The following is a 23,342-nucleotide window of genomic DNA, read 5'->3' as shown; positions in this document are numbered from 1 at the left end:
GAGTCCGTTGCCCAAAAAAATGAACGGCTGCATGTACATGTGTCTATATCGGTGTAAAAATCCCTTTTAGCTAGGCCAGCTGATATCAAGCGTCAAACTGATGAAAGCTTGTTTGTAACGGAAGAAATTAACAGGTAAAGTTCGGCAGCCGCGCGCGAGGTCGGACGTCCACAGCCGGTAATTCGGTCGATCACTTTCAGCTGGAAAGTGCCTATTTAGGGGGTCTAGCTAAGTGCCGTTTTTAATTGCCATAAAAAGGTATTGTATGCCAACTGGTAGTTGGCAATTTTTTCAAATGATCTAGGGTAGATGAGCTCAACAGAGAATGAATGACATCGGTGCATTTCCTATAGCTTCATTACGAATGCGCCCATGTAAAACACGTTTTATAACATGTAAGCCTATGGGGCGGAAAAACTCATGAATGAGACCTTAAACTCAGATCACGATCAGGATTTCTGACAGATTACAATCTCTAGGTCCCCAGCATATGTTTGTATACACAGACTACATGTAAGAATTAGAAGTGCGGTTATAAGATATAAAGGTCACATGAAGGTTGACATGCCGCCCTAGTTCTTTTGTTTGTGAGCTCCACTGGGTGTGAAATGGGACTAATGTGATAATGAGAGGATAAACAACATGCCTGGCACAAGACACTTGTAAACATACAACAGGGACACATGTTCTGTTAACCCTTGTCACGCCACCAGTGCAAGTAGATATGGCCTTGGTCTTATAGGGTTAAACTAGTCCATAGGAACTGTTCCGAACATATCATAATAACATATTAATGTAGTGAATCTGAAGTATAAAGAGGTTTTGATATGAAATATCATAACAAAGATAATGAATTCCTATCTTAGAATGTTGCTATTTGTGCTAATCACTAAATCAGTACTTTGAAAAGAATATCTATGATTTTGAATTTTGTTATAAATGTACACATTTCATACCCCTATAGTCGTGCTTGGTATCTCCGAAACTTGATGAATATGACAGCTATCACAAAATGCTTGGAAGACCAAGGATATCATATAACACCAACAAAGAATAAAAAAGATAGCTAATCTTGATATTTGATACCAAGAATGACATCATCTTATGATACACAATCCCTTCGACAAGTTGCTGAATATTTCACTAACAAAAAGTTCAAAGAATTAAAATGCTAAAAAGGAAAAGGTGTGAATTTTGAAAAGCCATCCGGAACAATAACTCATGGTTTGTTCCTGTAGGGTTTGACTGATCATGAAGTGTAGAACAAAAACATGTGACATTTCAAAGGGGTAGAGTTAGGAAAATAAATCTGGATAAATGAGTTCAAGCCACACCTCAGAACTGTCCTTCTGTGCTATTCCAAATGTCATTCTTCCCTTTCCTACATCACAATTCGATTATCCGACCCCACAAATGTATGCAAATGTCTTTATTTCCCTTCCATAACATGCACAGGTCCCCTAGAGAGCATGGCAAAATTGCCAGATCACATGCTGGTATTTGCACAGGGGACTTAATCACTCTATTGTCCCTGGTCTGTTTGCACTTGAGTTTTAACAATCAATATCTCTTCAAGTAAAAAATAAAAGAATTGTGTGTGACTCCATAAAAATCTCAATTGCCCGAGGTTCCCTCTATCGACAAATTCCCAGTCTCATTATAATAATCCTCCCCCCACCACTTCAAAAAAGGAAAGAAAAAACACTCCGCATATTTTCTAACCACTTGTGCCTCTTATCAAATATTTCATCAGACAACAAATGGTCGCATTAAAACAAATACCATCCCCATACATCATACAACTACAAGTATTCCATGTACCCCGACAATATGGTACAAAGCATTTCAGCCCCAGGCTAGAACCATGGCAGCCGTTAATTTGAAAAGCATGTCGGACATCAGTGGAGGGTAATGCTGGGAAAGGTTGTGTTTGTAAACTTCTGTCACAAGCCGACTTGTTGGAACAAGGAAGGAATGGGAAACAAGAGGTGACTGAAGGGTTATGGGCCTGAAAATGGGGCACAGTGCAACAAGCAGAGGGTCTAAAATGGTTTTGAGGAACAAAAATCAAGACAAATATTTGGGCTTCAGAATTGAAAGCGTTTTACTTTTCGAAACCGATCTTGAAAGGTTGTGTTGAATAAAATCTTGCTCACTGTTAGAATATGACTCAGTGCTATGTTTTGATTTTTTTTCTGTGTATTTCAACTTCCAAAAAACCCCCTGCACACCGTTGTCATCTCAAGAGTATACCTCAAACAATATGCATGACCTAATGTGTCACTATAAACTAGGGCAAGGTGTTATTGTTAAAATACTGAGCACGAAAACCAAGAGAACGTCAACACGTTACTTTTATAATGTTGTTTATGATATGAACATCTGAGCTGTTATATTACTGAACAAATATTTGTCTCTACAAGTGGCAGTTGTTTTATGGCTTGTTATGGGAGGGGGGTGTTTTTGGTGATTAATTCGGGATCAAGTCCCGTAAGACCATGTCCGTATGTTTATACTATACTCCCAGAATTAACCAAAACACACAGACTGAAATGATTCTAGGGGTCTTGTTTAGTCTTGTTTCTAGAAAAGTTTGTATTGAGAATCGAACCCTTCTGGTTTTGGTAACTAACACAGAGTTCATGTTTTGGAAAGGAACGGCTGTCATTTAAAACGTGATATATTGCAGGGCTTGCCACCACCACATGTGGAGAAATTCTCTCTCTCAATGCCTGAAGTCTGACTCTCTAAACTTGCTCTAAAACGTACTAAAAGATTGTAAGTTTCAGCCAAAGCTTGCTCAAACTGTCCCACAAAACGACAGTCTATAAAAATATATGTTGTAGTTCAAAAGGACAATACGGGACACAAAAGCGGTGCTATAGATCGCGTTTGGGCGGAGAAAATCCATTTTCCTCGCTTGACAAGCACATCTATAAACAAACAGACTAACCCCTTGACAAAACTGACAGGAATTAAGCGCTACTGGTGTTAAAATATCCTTAATTTCAACGACTACAATCCTAGATCTTAAGACTTTTGGAAGTAACACTTTCGGACAGGTGTCTACTTGAAGTTTGCTTGAGACTTCCGTACCGGATTCGAACCCAGGAAGCTTGGGTTTGTCTCGCAAGACTGGGCAAACCCAGACCACAGGAAAGCCGACAAGACACAGGAAAAGTCGGCCAGGACACAAAAATAAAGCCCTGATCACGAGCCAGAGAGGAAAGAAAAGTCGACCGAATCGAATCCATTTTCACGGCTAGAGAGAACAAAACGACTGGAAAAAAATCTCTCGGCCTTTCAATTCAAACCGCGCGACGGGGTAACGGTACGAGCTAGGCCGGGAAAAATCTATCCCGGCCCGGTAGACACACTTAAACCTAGGAAATACCGTCCAACACGGACGACTTAAAGGAAAAATCGACCCACCTTCGATACACACGACGTGGTCACGGACCCGGGAAGCCAGCAGAGGATCGTCGATCTGCTCCAAGAGATCGTAGATGGCATAAATGTTGGGGTGAACACTCTCGAATCTCGTGATTTCCTGCCGTATTGACAGAGAATTGCTGACCTCCGCTTGATAATTCATCTTCTTACGTACTCTCCTCCTGTGTGTCTGTCGTTATCTAAGGAAATCCTGGGCCATATTCAGCGGGAGAGCCCGAAAAATCCACCAAAACATCGCACGGCTACGGCCGACATCCGCCGTCCCAAATCGCACATCCAGGGAAATCGCTGCACCGGAAGTAACAAACTTTTACTTCCGGGTTGTGGCAGGTACCAAAATTCAGCAGCCGCAGGGGTGAACGTTTTCTGTGTAACTACCATGCAAACAACTACACGTGCAGTACTTTAATTCCACGACGACTTTTGCAAATGAAAATACTTCATTTGGTAAAAAATTTCAAATGTCCGCTTTTAATTAATGTAATCATTACTATGAATCTTTATTTTAATCATTCTTTCATTTCTTAGAATTGAAATGCCTTTATTTAGTATTTGGGCAATTTCAAAAGTTGAAACAAAAACAACAACGAAAAGACACGCTATAGAGTATAGCTACAGCGGTAACATCACAACTAATTTGATGGTTTTAAGACTAAGCCGGGCTGTGCCTGTGCTACTAGAAACTTTTCAGCGGAACTGCGACGCACTTATTTTGATAGATGATGACGATTTGCTTCATGACACAGTAACTATTAAAGAAAGACGTCAAGGTACCACAATTGTTTTCCGTTAACATGACGTAAAAGGAAAACATATCATTTTTGTCAGAGTTTGAGCCAAAAAGGAAGAATGAAAGTGAAAATAAACTCCTTAGTGAACATTGACATATATGATCATAGGAAAGTTGAACAAGAACGCAATTTTCAACTAGTAATTTCGTTTCAGCAAAGGTTATCTCAATTTTGCTGTTGTATTCGCATATGTACTTCGATCAGATACTGACCTATGATGTTACTGGATAATATGACGCAGAACACGAGAACACATTACACATAGGGTATGTGTGTGAATATTTAAAGACAGTCGGATCTTTCTCAAAAGATTCTAAGCGCTTCTCATGATTCAGTTTGGCAGGGGTTTCGGTTCTGTAAATAGGTTTTCAAGTCTATACGTCGTACGGCAAATCCGCACATCTATCAAAACTGAAGTCACATACATGAATAGTTTCATCAGGTCGTTATTCAGAAGTCACACAAGTACGAAAGTCCGGACGAGTTCGGAAATAGATAATTTTTTCCGGTTTGTCTCTTTTTTTGTGAAAGCTGACGTTTCGGTTTCTTTAAAAACCATCTGTTTCAAGTTTCAATGCGTTCTAAAGTGATCTCCCCATACTAGTGTTAGTGTCCGATAGCTTCTGAATAAGCGCGAATTCCAGTCTCCGATATTTCCTAAATCATAATGACATTGCATTCCAACGTTTTTATGTGCGTCTCAGTGATGCCTGCACTCGATTCTCACCCTCAGCTACTTTTCTAGACAAAAAGGCGCCATCGTCTATCGGTAAAAGCTTTGCGGTACCGCAGGTTGAATGCTATAGTTCCCTGGAGATTTTCTAACGGATTTCTTTTCCGATATTCTTTGTTGTCGGTGTTATTTTTATCCGTGTGACATACGGCGACATACAAGAGTGCTGATTTCGTCCAAACTATACAGTATCTTATATGTGTGTATTGTAATTTTGTCAGTATCGATCAGACTAACAACGCTGCCTAAAATTTAGCCAAATAGGTACAATAATTTGCCAGGGGAGTTTGGCCACCATAGGTTAGCCTCCATAGCAGGCTCTCTGGGCCTCTAGGGGCCAAATGGTTAGCTGGCTGAACAAACGACCCAGTACAAAAACAAGTAATCAGCAAAAGTGTATTATAAGCCCCCCAAAAAGGTCCAGAGAGCCTGCTATAGAGGCTAACCAAAGGTAACGTTATCATTTACCCACACAGGAAAATATTACCCTTACGTGCTCACGTGCACTGCTTTCTAGTTCTATTATCGTAATATCGATAACCCTTCGGGAAGGCCTAGTGGAGGCTAACAAGCCCTCATTGTCAGTCGACATTTTGATTGAATAGCATCACGATACAAGCACTGCTTTGATACGGCTTAGATCGTCAATAGACACTAATCTCAGGATAGATTTTTGTAAGATTGTATCAGCATACATAAGTAAAATTTCATGTTGATATTGTAATCGTAGCACTAGCACTGAAGACGAAGTTACTATTTATTCCTCCAGTGTTCGGTTTGAAAAAAAAGTTTGAATGATGTACATGTGTACATTGCTATTGTGTGTAGAACGTAATGACTAGTAGAATGATAAAGATTTACGTGTTATTATTAGAATAAAAAGATAAATGATTGCGTCTGTATTTCTGTCTATTTCGTGGTCTTTTTGCATACCTATCATTCGTAAGGGAGCCACGCTAAGAAAAACGTCATATCGTTATATCTGTCTTTGTAAAATACAGATACAACACAACGTCGCCTGGAATATTTGTGTACAGTGTAGTATCGTCTATGGTATTACTTGCTTGACGCTACTGGTTGCAATGTTCAAAAGCGACCTCTAGTGGACTAAACGAAAATAACAGATATCAAAACGGAGTGCCTGTGAGTCAAGTGAATGCTGGCCACTGTTTTAGACGTCGCAATTTCCACCCAGTTGCAGGTTTGGTAGTATAAGACGACATCCCATGAATTTGTTTATGTTTTGATATAGTTCTAAATTACTCTTCTGCCATTGTGGACTTTTAATTAGTCTGCTAAAATGACAGTTGGACACTCTCAGGATCTCTCAGATCAGGCAAAGTTGGTTGGTGAGGACCTAGAGAATGAATGAATCACAAACTGTATTGGCAACTGAGCTTTGGAACAGCTTCAAATCAAAGTAATATATAGCTTTCGTTAGTCAATATTGACCATGATAAAATCTACAACAGAGGTACAGCATCGGCCATGGCTAAAGGGTCATAATCGATGACTAAACATTCCAGTCCTTCAAATCTAAAAGAGGAAGATCAATGATGATGTTGTGCTATTGATAATGTCCATCAAACACAATGACAGCTTGATACCTTTGAGCGTAGTAAGTTGAAATCTAGCTTTGACCTCTGCCATTACACAAGCTTGAATTCTGGATGAAATGAATTAGGATTTGATTTTGGGCTAGCTCCTTATATCAAAGGTCAGCCATTTAAGTCATCAGGTCATCCCATCTACATGTATGTCTTTGGTCAATATTCAAGCAGGGGTTTCTTAACCTACTGGGTGCATTGATTACTGTGTAGTTAAGCCTGCCATACAGCTATGAATGTAGGTGGCTAAATTTCGGGAGAATATGATTGCCATTCATTCAGATGGACCATTATTTCATGCTTTTTTTGATGACAGGTTTTCCTCTTGCACTTTAACATGATCAGATATCATGCTACACCATGTAAAATGTTCACAGCATTTGTTTGAGCTCACAGAACCATTGAAATAGAGACCGTGGCTTCTCAGATGAACTTATACATGATTTCTGAGGTCCTTATAGGTGGGATCAATTTGACTTCTTGGTTCTCATATTGGCCAGCTGATCTTTTTTTCTGATTTGAAAAAAAACACATCAAATGCACCATAATTTAAAACCCAAAATGCTCATAATGTAGTACCATTAGAGTCCTTGTCTTCCTAGCTGTTTAATGTTTCCATCTAATCATGCATTAAAATACAAAGTTTGCTGTTTGAAATGTTGACCAGTCTGGTATGTTGACATTGTGGTTTCTGTGGCATCATTTGGGTCTATTACAGACATATTTTATCTAAGCTGCCTGCATAATTTCCTTTAAAAAATCTAAGAACCAAGGAATTAAATTGGTATGGCCTTGTTATTCTACTTAAGTTAACACTGTCTTATAAAAGTAAATCATTCCATACAAAAACTGCCATCGTGTACAGTACATGTCATAGGATTTTATTTTGTGGCAAAAATGTACAGGGAACAAAAATGGCATCTAAAGATCAAGATAGCATTTCACAATGTTTTCATTTGGACTTTCACAAAACTTGCTACTCTAAAATCTCACTCATGCATATTGCATTGTACTTAATAGAATGAAACATTGAAAAATCATGTTCAATATTCAATATACTTGCATCTCTAGTGTACCAATGCATGTAACTAAAATTGGCTAAATCTACAAACAAAATGTACAAGAAATATCGCTACACTAAAACAATACAGCCTCTTTTGAGGGAAGAAAACCCTTTCTGTTCCTAAACTTACACGAAAAGCTTCATATGTACAAATCCACACAATGTAACATAGATGCACATGTAGTCTTGCCACTGTATACATATACAAGCTGTTGTTTCATACATAACAACAAATGTTGCAACAGCTACTACTTATAGTACGCTACGATAGAAATGGATAAGCAAAAACAGTTCAGATATCAAAGTTCTTGCCATAAAATACAAATGGTATGATATATGTATGCCACACTTCTTTACAATAGGTCACCCTGCAAAAAATGCATTTTTAGTTCAAAAAACCCTTGCAAACAATATCCACACAAATACATATTCTCAATGTTACATGTTGTAGTAATATAATGGACAACTGCACATGTAGGTGAATTTTGAAGCACATTGTGGGAGAAAATGTTTTTCTACTGCAAGATCATATGTAACGTTATATATATTGTATGTGTATGTGTATGTTATGCTCTTACAAACAGAATGCTACATACAGAGAAAGAACAGCACAAGTGTTTCTAAATTCCGGACACACATAAAGAGTACATTTGTATTATGATTCTCAGAATAGCAGCTTATTTTGCAGGCCAGCAAAAGTAACTCAGGGTATACAAAGATTGACATATTTTCTATCATCAGATTACAAAAAGACATAGTTTTCAGCAAGACAATTTATAACAGCCAAGCAATGCATAATCCAAAGTATGATTCTTAGACCTTTTTTTTACAGAAAAATCAATGAATATTGTATGTTTTTGAAAATTGTACCAAACATTTTTGTAATCTGCAGGTCTTGTTTAATAAATACATAGATGACAGTTTTACCACTTTCTGAAACTTAAAATAGCAAAATGACACTGCTGTATGGGTGGATATTTTGCTGGAAGTTTGACAGAACAATGTAGTTTATATACACAATTTTGTCCCACATCCATGCTCCTTCATTCAATGAATCACTGATGATGAAATTCAAAATGGTGGAGAAGTCTACAGGTGCATGCTGGGTACTTGTCCCCCTCCCCTATGGAACACTTTATCCCAGCCTGCTAATACACAATGTACTGTTAATCTTGAAATTTTCACGGTGGTTTTATTTCCACCATCAATTCATTACACCATGAATATGCTTTTCCAATGTATTACTACTGCACTATAGGATTGTTTCAGCTGCGAATCTGTAACCATGCAAAAAAAATCATTTAAAATTTCCTCTTACCACGAAATAAAACCACTGCGAAAGTGAATGGATTTTCAGTAAAACACATTGCTAACAGTTTAAGTTGTATGTATCAAAGACAGTAAGAAATGTTTACAATGTTTTCAATGTGTGTGCGTAGTTAAAGAAGGCAGAAATAGCACCTTATCGAAGACACACAACAACAGATAAACATGTACACTAGCACTGCTGATCTAGGATTTCGGCTGGCTGCAAGGTTTTCAATCAATCATCCAAAACATCATCATTGTATTTTAAAAGGTATTCTTTAAAGTCTGATTTTATACTAGCAGTTAACCATAGTTAAAAGCAACATGTTTTTCAATCCCTTCATAGCTACAATAGAACCCTTACAATTTGTCACTAGTACTAATTTTTCTATGTTTCTATGTCTGCTTAGATTTGAGCAAGAAGTTTTGTGTGTTCTTGTGACTGAGGTTGACTGCAGTGCTAGGTGTTGTTGTATGGAAAATGTGCACTTATGTTTAAAAGAAACTTGTCTTTGGCAAGGATAACATACACACTCCATCAACGATCATTTTGTACACTTGTTACAAATCAATCAAGAAAGCTCTTCCTCCCCGCAATTGATGTGGAACGGCCCACAACCTTACAGACTTGATACAAGCTCAGGAACAAACATTACTACAAGGGGGGTGTTCTATGGGAGGAAAGTGAGGACCATGGTTACTTAGTTTACATGCTTCACACAGCATGGTGTTACTTGAAACACTTTGTACAGAGGTTCCTAACATTTCTAACACTGACAACTTGAGCACCCCTTTATATAATGGCACAACCCAGTTTTCATTTCTCAAAGTTTTCTTGGAAACATCTACAGACTATACCAATGGGGGATAACGGGAGGGAAGGTCTGTCAAACACTGTAGTAATGCACAGTCTTTCTCCATGGAGGGGCGTGCCTTGCGCACGGTTGTCATGGTAACACGATGATTGGCAGTTACTGCTATGATGCTGCACTGGCGGATCCGCCCTCTGCTCTCTTGATATACAGGTTAAGCAGCTTCATCTGAAATTAACAACAACTCAATTTCAGACTTCTGTTTGCAGATTCCTGAAACATACCTTAGAAAAAAAACACACAAAGATTGCATTTAAAACTCTTTAAGGCCATGGTTTACCTACAGTGAAGGAATATTTGCAAGGCAAATACATTCATTCATTTGTTTGTTCATTCATCTGTCTATAAACTGTATGTTAACTTCAATCTGCTTAACCTTCAACACACTGAAGTAGCTGTTTGGCAGCAAATTCCTTATTGGTCACAGAGATAGGCAGCAGGGAGAAGGTTAAAAGTTACATTTATCTAGCGGTGTTCCTACTCTTTTATCCCATACCTTGCTGCTATGCTTTGAAAAGGACACCTTGAATTCATTACAAAGAGTTGTAATGTGCTCCTACCTTGCTACAGCACTCACTCACTCATCCAAACGCAATACCTCCCTCCTTCCCTTACTCATTCAATCTGAAAAAAAACCCTCCTTTACAAAGTGCTGTAGCCCGTTCCTACCTTGCTGCCTGTTAGTGAGGAGAGGTGAGGTTTGAGCTCGTCCCCCAGGACGGTGTGTAGAGCGACCAGAGCAAAGACGCTGGCCTTGCGTACGCTGCTCTCCTGGTTATCGTACCCCTGCAGGAGCCCCGGCATGATGTCATCCAGTAACGGGCTCAGCAGGTCCTTATCCATCATCTCTACAACCTGAAGGAGGTATACAGGTATGTCATTAAGCATACATTAGCATAAATCATGAATATTCATTAGGGCCAGTCACAGCAGTTGGCACAGGAGAGAAAAAGTTGGTGCAGCTTGTAAAAAGAATTTTGGGGTACCCAGTGTAAGATGCTGAGTGTGAGTGAGTTAGTTATTTTGTTTATTGTGATACTCTTTCAGCTTGCCTACTTACAAGTTACATTGTGGATATCATCATATTCAAGATCAGCATGCATGGTCTCTGTTTACTATACCATGTGCAGTAAATAAGTACAGCTCATTTTCCTGTCAATAATACATACATAAATGTATGCATTAGGCACAGTCTCTTGCTCTTTGGCAACCATGAAAATGTGTATCTTTATCAATGTGCTATCAGCGTTTCTGTATTACATCAAGGATAGACATCTCATGTCAGACATCTGGTTGTTGTTTTTTTCTATTTTCAGACAACCCATCTAGAAAAAACTTAGGACCAACATCTCACATTTGTTTATTCACTTCCAGACAACTCCCCACCCACCCAACACAACCCTTCCTAGTCTTTCTCTAGCAACAAAAGTTAGACCTATAACGTCTGTGGCAATTTTTGGCCATTTCATTACAGCCCAATCTACAAGAGATCTTTCCCACTCTGTCCTTAAAAACTTAGCCATACAAAACTAGAGTGTTGTCTAATAACAAACCTTTGTAACTCATTTTTTCAAACAACTCCCCACCCGACACAACCCTTTGTAGGCTTTCAATAGCAAGAAAAGCTGGAAACAAAGTCTGACCTTTGTCAGCATCTTGATAGCAGCGAGGTTGATGGGATACTCGGCTGTCTGCACGATGGGACACAGGACGCGCACGCACTGCTCCGCCTGCAGGGAGTTGGCCGCCGTGCTGCAGGTTTCCTCCGCAGCTCGAACCACCTGCAGGAAAGATTTAGAACATTTCAGTCAGATCTCCAAAACCATTACACTTAAGAGAGGGAAGGGCCAAATTTTCTGGGCACTGCTATAGAAGGTAAATAGATTTAGCCAGTGATCTTTTCTCTTCTCCTGCAGCTTGAACCACCTGCATGAAGGATTTAGAAAATGTAGAAATCTAAGACGATAATTCTGTTTCTTGATACTCTGATTCTTGCAGTATACTAATGGTCTTGACAGGCGAAATGAAAATAAAAATAAAACCTACATTTGATGATATACCCAAATAGCCACAAAGTAATATATAATTATCATAACATACAAGAATCTCCAACTCACAATGGAAAACATAGGAAAAACTGTAACAAGGAAGACAAACTTATTCAACGGTTGGTTCCAAAATATGAGCATTTTGGGGTTGATTCATATTCTCAAGGGTACACATGTTTTATGAAAAGTGCAAGCTTCTGTAAGCACAAAATCTGCTGCAAATGTACCTCTTTCTGTACATCCTTGTGAGCTTCCAGAATCTTCATGATGGTCAGTTCAGCGTAGCTCTTGAATCTGGCGGGCTGGTTCCGCAGGATCTCACGAAGGGCTCGCAGCGACAGAGCGCGGATAGCAGCCTCGCGATCTCCCATCGTTTCCAACAACATCAAGAGGATGGTTTTGAAATGCTCCTCCCAAAGTCCGACAGCGTCCTCTCGCGTCAGCTTGATCAACTGTTGGAGGGCTGACTTCCGCTCTTCAACTCTGGGGGTAAAGGATAGGATATATTAACCTTTAGCACTCCGACATAGCCATTTGGCACCCAATTCCTATTGTTACAGAGTTAGGCAGCAGGGATAAGGTTAAGTTATACATGAATTGTACTTCGTTTGTGATGATCATTCAAATACAAAATATGTTATAGGTGGCTATCCTTAGTTATTTTTTTCTTTTTAAAGTTTTACCTATATAATGGATAGACTACATGTGTGTTGTGAAAGTAATAAACATCATGTAAACATCTGGGAACTATCTAAGTTTTGAAAATGAAGAAGGTCGAAAAGCTGGGCTTGGGAGTGGAGGGAAAATCAGGTCTAAACAGTGACCAACACCTGGAAGAGGGGAAATATGACAAAAATCAGTAGATGATCAACAACCTGTGTTGGACAGTGTAACTACCTAACTCATCTCATACACTAACTTGAAGGATGACAGCAAGAAATAAGAAAGCCAAATCTTTTTCAGTGTTGGCATAAGATCATTTTGGTAGCATTCACTAGAAAGCCTTAGTCTCTACAAAGTAAAGTATGTACATGTATGTGAATTATACTTATAGGGACATACATGTTAATGCTTGAGTACTGTTCGTATCATTAAGAACATTTCGTACAGTTTGGTATAGCCTTGTTCTTAGATTGGATTCAGATCATGTGTTTGTAAGATGATCAGTTGAATAGTGGTGTGTGTGTGTGTGTGTGTGATGTCATAGATACGTGTGCCCGTATGATGTCATAGATTCGTGTGCACGTGTGACACCAGAATAGCCTCTCCTGATAACCCCACCAGCTAGCGCTCACCTCAGCCGATGTGCCACAAACTTCGATTTGTCTTGTCTAAACAACAAAGTAAAACGTGCAAGAATAAGCAGATAATATGGTGCAAAGCAGAAAGCTTTTCTACATACTGCTGAATTTGCTCTATTGGCATAATTTCTAAAGAGGCTGTGTATGCAAATTACCAGTTGCCAAATATGGGCAAAAATACCAAATATGGGCAAAAATACCAAATATGGCAAAATAGCCATTTAAAAAAAAATACCAAATAGGAACCACGAAATGACATCCCTTTTACTTTTGAGAAATGTTTTTACCAGATGTTTAGTAAATGCTTTTTTATCATTGACAGTGAATTTTGCAATTTACCAATACTGCTTGCAGCAAAATTCTATTTTTCATGAACAAATGTATAAATATCAGATTAATGACATTAAGTCTGCAATAATGTTTTACAGAAGTTACTGAGTTAGACACTACAGTACATGTATGGTGTGAACGTGAAGGAAATAGTCAGTATGTTACTGTCGACAGCATTCTAAAATTCCCACCTTTCGTCGTGATTGGATAATTCCCTCAGGAGTTCTGCTATCATCTCTGATTGGTCAAGGGGGACAGCTGTAAGAACAAGAGGTTTATTGGTAAAAAATAGTTCAAGAATCCAAGAATTTAATAATCTTACATACGAATGATTAGTCCGAATTTGAAATCAACTCAACTTTGAATTACAAATTTCAGCCTGTAAATGACTTCAATAACAGTACATGTATATATCAATGGAAACTCTTTTCAGCAATCTAATCCAAATCGCACTAAATGTATTTCTTTCAATTTTGTGAAATTCTTTTGATTCAAAGTATTTACAATATTTATTAATAACAAGAAGGACCAGCTTACATTCACCAAAGTCTTCATCAAATGTGGCCTCTGCTAGAGCTGCTCTATTGTAGGCATTCACATTGTTCTGCAATAAAAGACAGTCATAGTTAGCAATCGAGATCTGTGGCAAAAAAAGCAAATTTATCCTATTTCTTCTATTAATGAATCAAAGCATACCATCATCATAAGGTTACTTTCAGTAATAACTCATTTCATATTGGTGATATCTCCCTCCATTATGCTTCCAGCTATGAGACACAATTTTCTTTTGCTCAGAGGTAAACATGAGGTTTGATGTCAACAGTTGATCTGTTGTGTCTGCATAATGTCTTAAAGTTTGTAAGTGGAAATTCGAAAAAAAAGAGACTCTATGAGAGTGTTCAAAAAAATGTACCGAGATGTTTTTACTATCAACCTTACACACCACACCATTTTTGTATACTGTAAGTATATTTATTTTTATGGGGACTTAATTTCCCGATATGGGTGGAGAGGAGTTTTTTGCAGAGTTTTAAGTTTGCGTTGAAAGAGTTCTTAAGTACAGTAGCAATACAATGGAAACTCATATTTGTGGTGTCATGATTTCACGGATGAGAATAAAACAACAGTGAACATTTCAAGATGAAGTATGAGACCTACCTCATCTTGATACTGAGTGGGGTTGTAGAGTCCCTGCTTTTTGGAGTGGGAATCCCCAGCATGGTCTGAGTGCACGATCTTGGCGTCTGGGCTGTCCGAGCGAATGTCTGGCATGGAGCTGGTGATTCCACTGTCTCCTGAAACCTGCGGAACCATGGACATTCCATAAATTAGTCCATCACATTCGGAAACAGAGTAAGAAGAAAGGACTTGTTCAGTTTTTACATCAACTCAGAGACTCATTCATATACAAGTTACACTTACATTCTCAGTAACTGAGGAATGACAGCTAAATTAATTGCTATCCAAAATATCTGTCTCATTGTTATCGATTGCTGCAGGCTGTCAGAACTAACTACAAGTAGATATTCTACAACATGCATTAATGAAGCAGTCCTATCAAAGAGAAGCAACCACACCAAGTCACATGTATCCACCACCCTGAAAAATGTATCTGCATGTATCAGAGATCTGCAACGCAATGTCCCACAGTGTAATGCACTCATGCATTACTAATCTGTGAGTACTTGGGGGGGCACACTACGAGAACTCTCTAACACACTGTTTCTCAAGTGGTGGATATACATGTATGTAACCTGGCAGATAAATGGTAATGTAGGTTAGACTATACCAATTTGACTTCTTGGTTCTCAGATGTACAAATTAATGTTGAACTGAAAGATCAACACGAAAACGGTCTGAGGAGAGTTTGCTTCAGGAAGGGAATTATTACAGGGCTCGAAATAGTGGGTGCATGTGCACCTGTGTGCACCCAAAATTGGGGCTGTGCACCTAATTTTCGACTGTGGGTGCACCAGTGCACCTAGATATTTCTGTACACTACTGTACACTATTGTACACTAGTATACAGAATATTCTTGAAATGTAAGTATCAAAAATGAAATTTAACCTTTTGCTGTACTTATTTGATGTATTACTTGTTTGAAATTTTGAAGTTAGCTATAGAATTACAGATTGAAGTTGCAGTAGCGTGAAACTTTGTAATTATGTTTTGCTGACATGAACTTCATTTTATGTGGTGCACCCAAAATTCTTTCTGTGCACCTAATTTTTTTGAAAATGAATTTCGAGCCCTGGAATATAGTCATAGTCAAGTTTTGCTCCCAGCTCTCTGTTCTTGTCTTGCCCTCTGGCTAAATGTTTTCTTTAGATTGTCCAAGAACCAAGTAAGTAAATTGGAGTCGTCTTGTACGGGACATGATTGTTGCTATCACCTTTATAATTACCTCATCGCTGTCTTTTTTCTTGTCCAGCTTGATTGGTTCGTGGTCGTCGTGGTGAAAGTTGTAGTTCTGGATCTCCGCCGTCGTCTGTCGGAGCGAGTTGTAGATTTCCTCGGAGTTCATGTTCTCGGCATCGTAGTCCACGCTGCCCGCAGGAGAGGCGTTCCGGAGGCTACCAAGTCTAGCGAGGGGGGAGGTCAGCCCGCTGCGAGGGGATTGCACTGGAGTAGTTCTTCGTGGACTGCCCTGTGGGAATCAGCAATAATAAGCAGATTAGCAAAATATTCTTTACTTTATTAATAGTTTATGTTACAGTCTCCTGTGTAAGTTTTAATTATTTTCTTTATGTATATTGTTTTTTTGTGTTTTGTGGAGTATGGCCCCCTTGCAAACAATTTGTTAGACTTGAATGGGGCTTGAAAATTTCAAGAAATTAGTTGTGAAATTAAGCCAATGTGATACAATAAGAAGTTTTGAATTCATGCAAAGCTTTTTGTGGGCTGATGTTAAGAAATCTGAAATTTTATAAGAAAATGGGATTCTGTACATTTTTTCGTTGAATCTCAGCTTAAGCCACAGTACTAGTATACAAACTTTTACAAAGATCTTGCTAGGGAATGTGTTTTAAGAAACTGTATGCAGCAGTCTTCATATATCACATTATACATATGGCAATAATATTCCATTTTTACGTGTAAAATTTTTTAATCTTTTGGGTTAAGTATCTAACCTGTATACAAATTTGTAGGTTACCATAACTGCAACATATATGAAAGTTTACAAATTTGCCTTTGCTAACAGACAAACATTACTCACTGATCTGGTAAAAACTCACATCAACATACACTGAATGCAGCTACAGGATGTTTCCACAACTGCAGATGCAGAAACCAGTGGATGATGATAATGAACATACCTATTTCCTAAGACATGGATAAAACTTCCATCTCATTTAAGTTATTCTAAGACTATATAGCTCACTGCCTGTCTTACCTGGTTAGCATTGCTGGTGTTCCGTAGATGGTTGTGCAGGAGTTTAGTAGCTCCGTCCTGAAAGGTCTTGGGCAGAACAGACAGCATCATGCTGAACTCTGGGGTGTTCAGCTCAAACAGACCAATCAGCACAGCCGAGGCAGCCTGGGGACACAACAGGTTTTCAAATCAGTAGATACTCATTGGTGGAAAAGTGAAATTGATCTGGAACCAGTTTACCTCACTGAAAAGCTAATGTTCTAGCTGTAGTAGTAGTACACAATATTGATGAATGGAAGGCTAGCCATAAACAATGGTAACAACTTCAGCACCAATGACATAACCAACCATTCTTCCATTAAATGTACTGTAACTTTTTCCTTCACAAGACAGCTCGGTTTTGTACAACACATCCACTACTTTTCGAAGAATGTCCTCAAATTGCTGTCAAAACCCTTTGAATTATGACAGTGCCTTGACATTTCTAACTTTCACACTCTTTGATACCGTTTTTTTCCTGGGAAGTACACAATCATACTGAACGGACGGCTAGTTATTAACAATAACCACAGGTTCAGCACCAAGGCCATACTGAAAACTTTCAAGTTACATTCTCAGCACCACTGAGAAATCAAATAATATATCAAGACCACCACCACGAGGCATGTTCCTTGGCAAGCTGCTCTTCCAGTTTTCAAATATGGATACATTCAGTTGCCTTCTGTTTTGTATCATCTGAACAACTCTGGAAGATGACAAAGGTCTAAAACTTTGAGTCCAAAAGCCCTTCATAAGTTTATGGCCTATAAGTATGTATAAGGTAACTTTTTTTTCTTCTTATCTTACGCTGTGGTCCATTTGTTTTGTTCTGCATTTTCTATTGTTCTAACAAATCTGAAAGATGACAAAGACCTAAAACAGTGTCCACAAACATTTCAAGATTTCTTTCTTACCTTTGTAACCTCAACACTCTTAGGTTTTGTGGCCCATGTGTTTTGTCCGCATTTTCTATTGCTTTAACAACTCTGAAAGACGACAAAGGTCTAAAACTTTGTCCGCAAACCTTTCAAGATAATTTCTTTCTTACCTTTCTAACTTCAATACTCTTGGGCTCGGTGGTCTCTTCTAGATGACAAAGGTCTAAAACTTTGAGTTTCAAAACCCTTCATTAGTTCACGACCTATAAGCATGCACAAGGTAACTTTTCCTTCTTACCTTTCTAACTTCCACACTCTTTGGCTCGGTGGTCCACGTGATGATGCGTGAGACGGCGAGCCTGGTCTCGGAGGAGTTGATGAAGTCCTGCGGGTCCATGAGCACGATGAGCTGCTCCATGTACCTCAGCAGCGCCACCTTCACCTGGGGAAAAAATTCAACGTTTTATTTCCTTGCTAGTCAGATAGCTAAAATGTGTTTTTTTAAAATCTGTTTTTGAATTTGTATCTATAGTGAGCTCAGGCAATGGGGGTCTGTTGTTATCATAAGTTTTTATGGTTGGTTATAGATGTGTTGTCCAACTTTTGTATGCAGAAGTCATTTTTTCCTTTGTTATGTGTAAAACTGAATAAAGAGAGACATTATACATAAAACAAAACAAGCAACCTTTACCTTCAGGTTGGGCGTCTGGGTCTGGTCCACAATGAACCGCATCAGGATGTTGAACTGCACGTCGAATGGGAAACTATCCCTGTGGGGAAATGAGAGATCTTTCAGTTAGAAAAATTGTGCAGTCTGAACTGCTCCAAGCTTAAAACCTTGGCAAGTCTGCATTTTATTTTTCTGAGCTTATTAATTACACATAAGTTACAGGTGTGGTAACATACTCCTTCTCTATTTCCTGAAATAATTTTGTGGGCTTCTTTCAGTCAATATGGATGTACAGGTGAAAAGCTTAACTGATTGACAGAAGGCTGTAATTAGGATATACACTCCAGGATATACAGTGAGACTCATACTAGTGACCACCTGACCCTTGTAGTGCACAGCGGCACATAGGTCGGAAAGTTTCCTTGCTATTTCAGTAGCAGGGTATACTTTTACAGGAAGGGGTTGAACATGGAACCCCATTTTACGTCCCTTCCAAAAGACAGGTGCAGCCCAAACCGAGATGTCCCCAACCCTGGATTGGACCGGAGTCTCCCAGTTACGAGCTAATTGGAAACAGGAGCTCAACAGAGGCTGTTACCAGTTGAGCTACAGGGACATCCCTGTACATTAGACAGATGTTTATACTTGTATGTCAGCTCACCTAGCTGCTATAAGCTGCTTTAACCCTTGGCAGAGAATGTTATGCTTTCCATGATCAAATTAATGAGGGATATATAAAGTTCAAGTGCAATAAAACTCTTTAGAATCTTCCAGGATATCCATGTACATGTGTCTAGAGCCTTCTGTACTTAAGATAGATGTTTGACTGTACATGTATGTCAGCTCACCTAGCTGTGTCCAGAGCCTTCTGTACTTTAGCCTGTACAGACCCCAGCAGATCGGCCCCCAGCTTCTTCAGCAGCTGTGTCAGCAGGACGTACAGCCAGTCCGTCAGGTCAGCCTTGTGCACCATCAGCAGGTCAACCAGAGTCTCCAGGAACAGGCTGAACACCTTCCCGTGGGGGTCAGCAAACATCCGGTTAAACAGTTCCGTCACCCGCTTCAACTCAGCACGGCTAGGGGGAAATAGGGCAAAACTTAGAATTAGCAAACATCCGGTTAAACAGTTCCGTCACCCGCTTCAACTCAGCACGGCTAGGGGGAAACAGGGCAAAACTTAGAATTAGCAAACATCCGGTTAAACAGTTCCGTCACACGCTTCAACTCAGCACGGCTAGGGGGAAACAGGGCAAAACTTAGAATTAGCAAACATCCGGTTAAACAGTTCCGTCACACGCTTCAGTTCAGCACGGCTAGAGGGAAACAGGGCAAAACTTAGAATTAGCAAACATCCGGTTAAACAGTTCCGTCACACGCTTCAGTTCAGCACGGCTAGGGGGAAACAGGGCAAAACTTAGAATTAGCAAACATCCGGTTAAACAGTTCCGTCACACGCTTCAACTCAGCACGGCTAGGGGGAAACAGAGCAAAACTTAGAATTAGCAAACATCCGGTTAAACAGTTCCGTGACTTGCTTCAACTCAGCACGGCTAGGGGGAAACAGGGCAAAACTTAGAATTAGCAAACATCCGGTTAAACAGTTCCGTCACACGCTTCAACTCAGCACGGCTAGGGGGAAACAGGGCAAAACTTAGAATTAGCAAACATCCGGTTAAACAGTTCCGTCACACGCTTCAACTCAGCACGGCTAGGGGAGAACAGGGCAAAACTTGGGATTACTACATTTGTAACAAAGTCTTTTGTACATTTAATGCTCATAACTTGAATTAACAGAAACTATATTCACAAAGCCTTATAATACATGTAATGAATAAGGGAGCATTTCAATGATAATGGAAAACAGGACATGGTGTGGACAAAGCCTTCTGGTACGTGCTGCAATGACTATAAAGTTTAACATCTTTTAACATTATTTACATAGTGTCTGTCTTTCCTGTCACGACTAGTGGCAGATTAGCTCTTCTTTTCAGTGACTTTCACTTTCTTTTGCTAAAAGCAATATTGTCCTTAGACCAGAGCATTAGCTTTTTACTATTATGAAACCAATACATATAGATGGATGTGAAAAGGCCATTCTGTTTTATCGTTGACATGTTTGATCATACAGCCTGTCCAGTATATGAACAAGCTTACCAAAAACAATATCCTCCCCATACCTGAGCAACTGTTTCCCCCTGAGCATTCCCTGTAGCTCAACTGTGAGGCTACTACCAGTTGAGCTACAGAGACACCCCTCAGACACTGTAACAGTTTATAATGTAGTAGAAATGGTAAAATGCTATCCTTCCCCTACCTGAGCATCTGGTTTCCCCTGACTGGCCTGAGCATGCCATGTAGCTCAACAGTGAGGCTGTTACCAGTTAAGCTAGAGTTAAGAGACATCCCTCAGACACCATAACAGTTTACAATGTCTGTTGGTGCTTTATAGTACTAGTAGATGTCCTACACATACCTGAGCATCTGGTTTCCCCTGAGCATGGCCTGTAGCCCCAGCAGTCCGTCCTTCCTCTCCGCCCAGGAGGAGCTGCCACACTTGTTCAGGATCTCAGCGATGTCTTGTTGCTGTGACAGCGAGATAAACACACGTCACAAACAAAAACAGCAGATTTTTTTTCTGTTCCCATCTTTGCTTTAACCTCATAACTGCTAAATAACCAATTATGAGTCATTAAATTGTTTTTAATTTTCAGCCTCCCACATTTCACCAAAAAAAAACACAGAATTTTTATGTCTCTCACTATTAGTTTCTCCCTGCTATACTGGATGTGAAAAGGTAATCTAAATCTTCTGTTTCATCATTTAAAAATGTAACTTTACATCCTCTGCTCAGGTTACAGTGTCGTAAATATATGCTGGGATCTCTTGTTTGCATGTAGGAAGAGCAAAATCGCTCAAAGGTTACTGTGCAAAATTGCTTCTGTGGTGTGATATTTTCAATCTAGAATTATCAGAAACTAAGTAACATTTGAAGATTTGAATTTTGCTATCTTACTACTTCTTATTCCTGACATCCATTCATCTGTTATTTGTTTATATTCATGCAATTTGTAGTTATGAGATGTGAGGTGCTATGTCCCATGTGACGAGGAGAAATAATGTTCATAGACAGTAAGTGACTGTGCAGTTGAGAAATGTTTCTCAGGCACAAGTGACATCCCAGGGAACCTTATTTTCCACTAAAGCTAAAGACCCTACTTGATAACCAAAACCTTCCTTGCAAAGAAAGGTGTGATGATACTAGTCTGAAGAATGCAAAACTGAAAACACCCTTAAAGAGACGTTACAGCAGTGATAACAAAAACAGCACAAGTTATTTCACCATCTTCACAGCAGTACCAAGCACCATACAAGTTAAACACTCAACACACAACACCACTATATATGCTGATCACCATGCTGCAACCAAAAGGTGGAATGATGCTGACAGGTAACTTGGTGTCCAGAGGCTATATACAGTCCAATTTTTCTACATAAAGATCACCTGGCCAACGTTACACTTGTTTTGTTGGTGGTCATAGTCAAAGGATTTCTCTGGAACTAGTGGAAGAGCTTTAATGATTTTGCATTTTTTCTAGCCAGATACTTTTAGAGCAACCAAAAGCAGCTGTGCAGATACATTCGCAATTTTTTCTCTCGGGATACCAGGGTACAATGAAGAAAAACTTAAAGGAAATTGTCAGATTATGAAGTGGTCTTCAGATAAACAATGTCTTCCAAAAACTTAAAGAATAATCACAGTTTTATTCAGACCTTACACTATCAAGTAAAATTTACTTAACAAATTCTCCATAGACAAAGTGACATTGTGTGCGCCGATAACACACGGCCAACATGTGCACAGAAGTCAATGATGTCACAGGCTCAACTAACATTTTACAGTGTCTGAAAGTCTTTGAGTGTCTAGACTGAAAGAGAACTCTATAAACCTTTAAACAGAGAACTTTTTGTCTACAGTACCATAACTTAAAAACAAGAAAAAACTTTGCATTTGAGAGCCACTTCAAGACCACAACCCTTTCCTTTAAGAAACAGTGCTACTACAACAGAATGCCCCAAGTCTACACTGCGCTTGTCTGCTGACCTCATTGACAAGAAGCAGAAGGTGTTCATGACTTGACCAGTCTGTTTTGTTGCTCTGCTGGAAGGTAGCAGTTAGTAGAGAACCGTGAATAGTTTCATCAGGTTGGTAAGTCACTTGTTAACAAGTCCTTTTTGCACAACCAGAGTTGATATATAGCCAACGTTTCGGTGGCTGTCTATCACCTTCCTCAGGGCAATACTAACTGGTTCAATTTAAAACTGCAGCTAAGAATGACGGGGGATAAAAAAAACACAGTCACATTTGGGACCGCATCCTTCACAGTGCAACAGCGCCCCCTAGCTGCAGTGTGAAGTAATACCAATCAGTATTACCCTGAGGAAGGTGACAGACGGTCACTGAAACATTGGCTAGGTATCAACTCTTTGGTTGTGTACAAAGAACTTTGTTAACCATTACATGTACCATCAGAAGGTTAGCTGAGACACCAAGGAGGTAGCATATGTTTTTAGTAGGCAAGAGTTTGTTACTATAGAGTGCAATGTTAATCATACATTAAGCATTAGAAACTGACTGCGTTATATCTATGTGTTTCGTAATATGTTACCATCTGCAAGTTAACAATGATGCCAAATAGGTGGCATGTTTCAGTATGTAAAGTTGGTGACTATTCAATGCTACATGTTATGATTTAACACTTTCTAGAAACAATTGCGACACTGCATGTTGTATATACATTGTCTCTTATTGCCTAATACTAGAAGTACAGAGGTTTGAAATCCTTATGAACCTCAACTTTGAATGATTATGTCAGA

The 23,342-nt window shown here is 39.2% G+C and overlaps 2 protein-coding genes across 33 annotated transcripts in view; both read right to left on the bottom strand.

Moving 5' to 3' along the window:
• The window catches only part of LOC136446551 (arf-GAP with GTPase, ANK repeat and PH domain-containing protein 1-like), an 83,641-nt gene extending 79,890 nt beyond the window's left edge, over nt 1–3,751 (bottom strand). For all 8 annotated transcript variants that reach the window (XM_066444974.1, XM_066444975.1, XM_066444976.1 and 5 more), the window contains exon 1: nt 3,433–3,751. In XM_066444974.1, coding sequence (XP_066301071.1) covers nt 3,433–3,595 — 163 coding nt within the window. In that variant the 5' untranslated portion in view covers nt 3,596–3,751. The remainder of the gene's footprint in view (nt 1–3,432) is intronic.
• A 3,693-nt stretch (nt 3,752–7,444) lies between these two features.
• Nucleotides 7,445–23,342, bottom strand: part of LOC136446226 (CLIP-associating protein 1-like) — a 99,326-nt gene continuing 83,428 nt past the window's right edge. For 22 of the 25 annotated variants that reach the window (XM_066444542.1, XM_066444549.1, XM_066444545.1 and 19 more), the window contains 15 exons: nt 22,570–22,626; nt 20,941–21,050; nt 19,316–19,543; nt 18,489–18,567; nt 18,096–18,239; nt 16,902–17,045; nt 15,900–16,154; nt 14,665–14,808; nt 14,044–14,110; nt 13,698–13,764; nt 13,171–13,206; nt 12,103–12,358; nt 11,471–11,608; nt 10,497–10,682; nt 7,445–9,995 (listed from right to left, as the gene is read on the bottom strand). In XM_066444542.1, the coding sequence (XP_066300639.1) occupies nt 9,933–9,995; nt 10,497–10,682; nt 11,471–11,608; nt 12,103–12,358; nt 13,171–13,206; nt 13,698–13,764; nt 14,044–14,110; nt 14,665–14,808; nt 15,900–16,154; nt 16,902–17,045; nt 18,096–18,239; nt 18,489–18,567; nt 19,316–19,543; nt 20,941–21,050; nt 22,570–22,626 (1,974 nt within the window). In that variant the 3' untranslated portion in view covers nt 7,445–9,932. The remainder of the gene's footprint in view (nt 9,996–10,496; nt 10,683–11,470; nt 11,609–12,102; nt 12,359–13,170; nt 13,207–13,697; nt 13,765–14,043; nt 14,111–14,664; nt 14,809–15,899; nt 16,155–16,901; nt 17,046–18,095; nt 18,240–18,488; nt 18,568–19,315; nt 19,544–20,940; nt 21,051–22,569; nt 22,627–23,342) is intronic. The other 3 variants (XM_066444544.1, XM_066444550.1, XM_066444555.1) reach the window with 3 other exon arrangements.

The sequence above is a fragment of the Branchiostoma lanceolatum genome, chromosome 12 (genome assembly GCF_035083965.1).
Source record: "Branchiostoma lanceolatum isolate klBraLanc5 chromosome 12, klBraLanc5.hap2, whole genome shotgun sequence".
Taxonomy (NCBI): domain Eukaryota; kingdom Metazoa; phylum Chordata; class Leptocardii; order Amphioxiformes; family Branchiostomatidae; genus Branchiostoma; species Branchiostoma lanceolatum.
This window is presented reverse-complemented; position numbering and strand designations above follow the sequence as displayed.